Below are 6,000 nucleotides of genomic sequence, written 5' to 3'. Positions count from 1 at the left end.
CCTTGGGAGAGCGGGAGTCGGGGGGGGAGGGGGGGGTGTACCTTGGGAGAGCGGGGGTCAGGGGGGGAGGGGGGGTGTACCTTGGGAGAGCGGGAGTCAGGGGGGGAGGGGGGGTGTACCTTGGGAGAGCGGGGGTCGGGGGGGCGGGCGTAGAGCTCGTCGTCGGCCATCTGCGCCCCCGCGGGGACGGTCTCTGAGGGCCGTGTGCCGTTGTAGATGTGGAACTTGCAGTGGGGGTTGGCGGCCATGGCCAGCAGCTCCAGCAGGGGGAACCAGTCCTGGGACAGCTTGGACACACACAGCTCCACCAGGCGGTGGGTGTTGTTGATGATACACCTCTGGAAAAACAACATGATTTGTCATTTGTTTTGTTTACATTTGATGAAATTATGCATTTATACACACACATTTATCTTATCACATGTATCTTATCGAGCATGTCACCCCTCCTCTCTCTCACCCTCCTTCCTGTCTCTATCCCGTTAAAGCAGGAGAAACCCATTCAAGTTCAAAGAACGGCTAATAGATGACACCACTTCTGTACAGCTTTTAAGTTTTGACCTGAGGTACATTTTGGTCAGTTAATGTTTATTTACTTTATTGATCCTTCATTTAAAGAGCTCAAATCTCTTGCGTGGTCAACGGTCATGTCGAACACCACTCGGAATAGCATACTACTCATACTAGATATGATGTAGATTTTGAGTTTGTAGTGTGTTCACACTGTACAGTATGCGAGATTTGAGTATGCGAGAAATTTAGTAGGCGAGCAATTACTTCCGGGAAAATTTAAGTTTGTTACGATGGACACTTTTGGCATACTAGAATCCCCAAAATGCATTTCACGTCCAGGGTTGCAGGGTTGCGTCCAGGGTTGCCAGATGGGGCGGGTTACCGCCAAATGGGCTACTTGATTTTGAGGTTATAGAAAGTTTAGGTTGTAAATTGTCAATCCCATCTGGCAACCCTGTGCGCTTTCAGCCTCATCAAACTGCGTCATACAAACTTGTCATAGAGCTTTTGTTTACATCGTCCGATAGCCTGGGGACCGAAAGCTTGCAATAAACATAGTTTTTTGCACAGATTTGAGTGTGCAGATGCTGCTTTTTTGCACTCTATTTGATACTCTTTTGCAGCACCCCAGCTAAGTCTGATCACGGATGAGCGGTGGTATTTTCACTATACTGGGAATTAACATGGTGAAATGCATTCTTAGACATGACTACATCGTCATGATTACAAATATGCCACTTGAAATGCATGAAATCCAAGTTTATTTGTGTCTTACACACATGTTCACCTAGTATTTGACTGCTTGTAGCCCAATCACGAATGATCCCAGTATTGTAGCTTCAGACGGACAAGTTGGTTGTAGTGCTTGCCCACGATATGTTATTGCTCATATATATTTATTTTAATCATGTTATTTTACCAACTGTTAAGATAACAATATAGTAAGCTAGTTACTTGAGCTAGCTAAAGATATTGGCCCCCCAAATCATTTTACAACGTGTTGTAATTATGTTACGATATTTCTGTCGAAGGTAAGCAACGTAGGGTGCGTTCGTAAAATCGCTCTGAGAGCGCCGGAGCGCACACTGGGTGCAACGTCATAAAGGGACCAGGTAATTTGATTGGACAAGAGGCATTCCATGAGTGCTGATCAAATTTCCAGGGCGAATTTACGAACGCAGCTAGTGAACAGAAGACGCAAAAAATCATCAGATCAGATATATAAACGGGTTATTTTGGTAAACTGGACACATTTTGGGAATATATGTGGTTACTTTCTCACCTGAAAACATATTAAAACTTCATAAAATGACATGTTAACACTTATAAAGCCAAAATGACATCTTTTAGCTAATGGAGGTTTAAAATGGAGGTTTAAATTCGCCGCTCCCGGCGAAATGCATTCTGGGAGGCAGTATGCATACTGTGTAAATGGTCGGCTGGTTTTCGCATACTTATTATGAATTTAGTAGGCAGTATGCAGTATATACTCATTGAGTATGCTAGTATGCAGTATGCTAGTATACCATTCCGAACACAGCCCATGTCTCTGTTTGTACTCTCTGTTCTCTGACCCCAGAGGACGGCACTTAGATGGATCTGACCTCTGACCCCTGACCCCAGAGGACGGCACTTACATGGATCTCAAACTTCCAGCCGCTGACGGCCTCGTCGGTCAGGATCTTGGTGAAGGAGACGGTCAGACCGTCTCTGAAGAACCGCTGGCACGCCTCACACTTCACATCCAGACCTGGAGGAGGGGGGGGTGGGGTGGGAGGGAGGGGGAGAGAGAGAGAGAGAGAGAGAGAGAGAGAGAGAGAGAGAGAGAGAGAGAGAGAGAGAGAGAGAGAGAGAGAAAGAGAGAGAGAGAGTGAGCACACATTAAAAGACGGAAGGAAAGAAAACATCAACATCATCACTCCTCCTCATCACCACCATCGCTCCTCCTCCTCCTCCTCCTCATCACCGCCATTGCTCCATCACCTCCGGTCCTGGAGGGCTGTAGGATGTGTGTGCAGGTTAGGCCCGGTACAGCCCGGCTCAGCCCAGCCCTAACACACACACATCGATTCGACCAATGAACAACCTCGAGGCTTACCTTTCTTACACAGGTCGATGGCCGCTTCCAGCAGGACCTCCAGTTCCCCCTTGGGCAGGACTGGAACCACCCAGCGAGGCCTGGGGGAGGGGGAGACGGGTGAGAACACACCACACACTGAGGGGGAGGGGGAGGGAGAAGGGTGAGAACACACCACAAACTGAAGGGGAGGGGGAGGGAGAAGGGTGAGAACACACAACAAACTCACAGGAAGATTAGCTATGACGTTTGGCTTTCAACGGTTTCTCAAACTCCTTTAAAGGGCGTCTATAAAAGCACTAATTACCCCCCTAATTACTCCCGTCTGTAAAGGCACAAATTACCCCCCTAGGCTTCATTTGGAGCTGCATGACTGTCCAACAACTCGGTCTGTTACACCCAAGCTGTGTTGTTCTCAGAAGCACAATGTGTAAGGAGGAGGTGTTGGAAAGACAGGTGGTGGGTGAGTGAGGAGTCATCCAGGTGTGTTTGTGTGTGTGTGTGTGTGTGTGTGTGTACCTGTTGATCATGTCGTCCAGGTCAGTGTGTGTGTGTGTGTGTGTGTGTGTGTGTGTGTGCGTATATGTGTGTGTGTACCTGTTGATCATGTCGTCCAGCTTGGCCAGGTCAGTGTGTGTGTGTGTGTGTGTGTGTCTGTGTACCTGTTGGTCATGTCGTCCAGCTTGGCCAGGTCAGTGTGTGTGTGTGTGTGTGTGTGTGTGTGTGTGTGTGTGTGTGTGTACCTGTTGATCATGTCGTCCAGCTTGGCCAGGTCAGTGTGAGGGAAGGCAGGCTCCTCCTCCTCCCCCCCGGGTGCGGCTGCGTCCCCCTGCCCCTGCTCCTCCCCAGGGCTGTCTGGAGACGGCTCCATGGACGAGCTGGGGGGCGTCTGGAACACACACACACACACACACACACACACACACACACACAATGGCACGTTCACTATTGCACCATTGATTCTACTGCAGCACGACTTGGTTCCGCTGTAGTACGACTACCATCACTCTCTATCACTGTATTACTTTACTTTACTTATTTTTACTTGAATGAATGGTCTTTATTGTCATTAATACAGTACAGGTACCATACAACGACATTTAGGAGGGGGGGCTCCCCTGGTGCTTGGAAAAAGAGTAAAAACAAGAGGGCCAAGGGTAAAATAAAAAAGGGAAAAGAGCTGGTTTACATAAATAAAGGCTATGTACACTATCTACTATACTATACTACTATACTATACAATAAAACACTGTGCTGTACTCTATGCTATGCTATAAATATCCTAACTTTTCCTATATCTGAACCTTATGTACACAAGGGTTGTCATATTGCACATAGTATTGTTGCACATTCATTTAAAGTGTCGCAGTTAGCAGGTTTGAAATGTTCACAGTTGTATTTCAATATTGCACTTATGTTTACAATCTAGTAGCTGCCATCAAGTTGTCTACATTGTCCAGGGCCTAGAACCTAGGTCTTTGCTGTGTTCAGGGCCTGAATGGCCCTAGGGTAGAAGCTGAGCTTCAGTCTATTTGTCCGTGCGAACATGGTCCTGAACCGCCTGCCTGAGCGCAGCCGAACAAAGTGTTCGTTCCTTTACTCTATTATTGGTGATTCAGTATCTGGCTGCAATGCCAATGTTGAAGAACCTAAAGCCAAATCATTTTACTCTTGTGTACATTGGGAGGGAATAAAAGCAATTTTGCAATTCTGATTCTGATTCTGATTCTGACCAAAGATCAAAACACACAAATGGCCAGCGGTAACCTGGTAGGTTAGAGAGGCCGGCCAGCTAGCAATCGGAAGGTCGCTAGTTCAATTGCTGCCTCAGGAGGGAGCTGCATGTGTGGGTTGCTGGCATCATATCTAAGGTGCCTACCACTGCTGTTGTGCCCTTGAGCAAGGCACTTTAACCCCATAATTGCTCCTATGGCTGACCCTGAACATGGGTACACACAAACCCAGGCACACTGACGCACAATTTAAGACAAACACACACTCAGATTCACATAAACATACAACAAGCTCTCAGTTGGTTACACATCAACCAACAAACCAACAAACACACACACACACACACACACACACAACAACAACAACAACAACACACTCACAGCCACACACTCAGGGCTCCAGTCTGCCTTGGCTACAGAGCGCTGTGCAACACTAAAACCATGTGCTAATGAATGTGTTAATTAAAGTAAATCTGCCCTGACCAGCACAATCTTTGCACCAATAGGAGGGCAGTAAATGGAAGCCACGGGGAGTTGGCATATTCAAGCACCTACCCAGTACAACACGTGTTCAATCACTATATTTATTCTATAATTCATTACCACTAGGTGAGAAAATAGACACTTCTTTGACACTTCTACACTGATTATTGGAATCATGTGCAATGCGCATGGCTGTCTTAACAGGTTGGAACAATGCGCTACACAGTGATCCAGCAAGCCTGCAAAGGTCGACAATAGGCTATTGTAATAATAATCACATAATGATGACGGCTTAAAAATATACTTTATTTGGCTCTGTCCGTCCCTCTCCCTAGCCTCCTGCTCCAGTCTCACACACGTTGCTAGGGGGGAAATGGGGCAAGAATATAGCACCTTTCACAAACCCACTTTACAGACAGAAAGTCAGACAGACAGAACAGAAAAAACACAGAGACAGCGACAAAACTAAACTAGGGGTCAAAGGCCTTGGTGAACAGGTGGGTTTTGAGGGCTGATTTGAAGGTGTCCAGGGTGAGGGGGTTATGGATCACTGTGGGGAGAGAGTTCCAAAGGGTGGGGGGCTGCCACACTGAAGGCTATGTCCCCGAAGGTCTGTAGGTTGGTGCGGGGGGTGGAAAGCCACCAGAGCCATGTCTGAAGACCGCAGGTTCCGGGATGGGGTATGTTGGCAGAGAAGGTCGGTTAGGTACTGGGGGGCGCAACCGTGGAGGAGTTTGTAGGTGAGAAGGTGGATTTTGTATGTGATGCGGGACTTGACCGGAAGATTGACTGGAAGATTTGACCGGAAGAAAATGCGATCCTAGCAACGCAAACCTAGCAACACAAACCTAGCAACGCAAACCTAACGATGACATAGTGGCGTAGCTCACCAAGGCGCATGCCGCGTAATCGCAGGGTACCAGGTTCGATTCCGGCCTATCGACATATCCTGCATGTCATCTCTCTCACCTCCCCTTCCTGTCAATCTCTACTGTCTCTATCCTCCTCTCACTCTCTCTCTCACCCATCCTTCCTGTCATCCCTCCTCCCTCTCTCTCTTGCCAACACACACACACACACACACACACACACACACACACACACTGGGGATGGTGTGAAATGGGCCTTTAAAGTTCAGACAAAATCTTCAAATCAAACACTCTGAATTCACCAAGCGTGGAGGATTACTTCATT

General features: G+C 47.6%; 1 protein-coding gene across 1 annotated transcript in view; it reads right to left on the bottom strand.

Annotated features, from left to right (window-relative positions):
• LOC308153994 (ubiquitin carboxyl-terminal hydrolase 9X-like) overlaps positions 1 to 4,537 on the bottom strand; it is a gene marked incomplete at its 5' end in the record, with an annotated part of 48,063 nt that extends 43,526 nt beyond the window's left edge. Inside the window, 5 exons of the mRNA XM_080527175.1 lie at positions 120 to 338; positions 2,151 to 2,263; positions 2,612 to 2,691; positions 3,334 to 3,479; positions 4,529 to 4,537. Of these exons, the coding sequence (XP_080383301.1) occupies positions 120 to 338; positions 2,151 to 2,263; positions 2,612 to 2,691; positions 3,334 to 3,479; positions 4,529 to 4,537 (567 nt within the window). The remainder of the gene's footprint in view (positions 1 to 119; positions 339 to 2,150; positions 2,264 to 2,611; positions 2,692 to 3,333; positions 3,480 to 4,528) is intronic.
• Between the last annotated feature and the right edge of the window lie 1,463 nt (positions 4,538 to 6,000).

Source organism: Nansenia antarctica (assembly GCF_963989245.1).
Source record: "Nansenia antarctica genome assembly, chromosome: 3".
Taxonomy (NCBI): Eukaryota; Metazoa; Chordata; class Actinopteri; order Argentiniformes; family Microstomatidae; genus Nansenia; species Nansenia antarctica.
The sequence above is the reverse complement of the archived record's forward strand: the minus strand, read 5'-3'. Positions and strand labels throughout refer to the sequence as shown.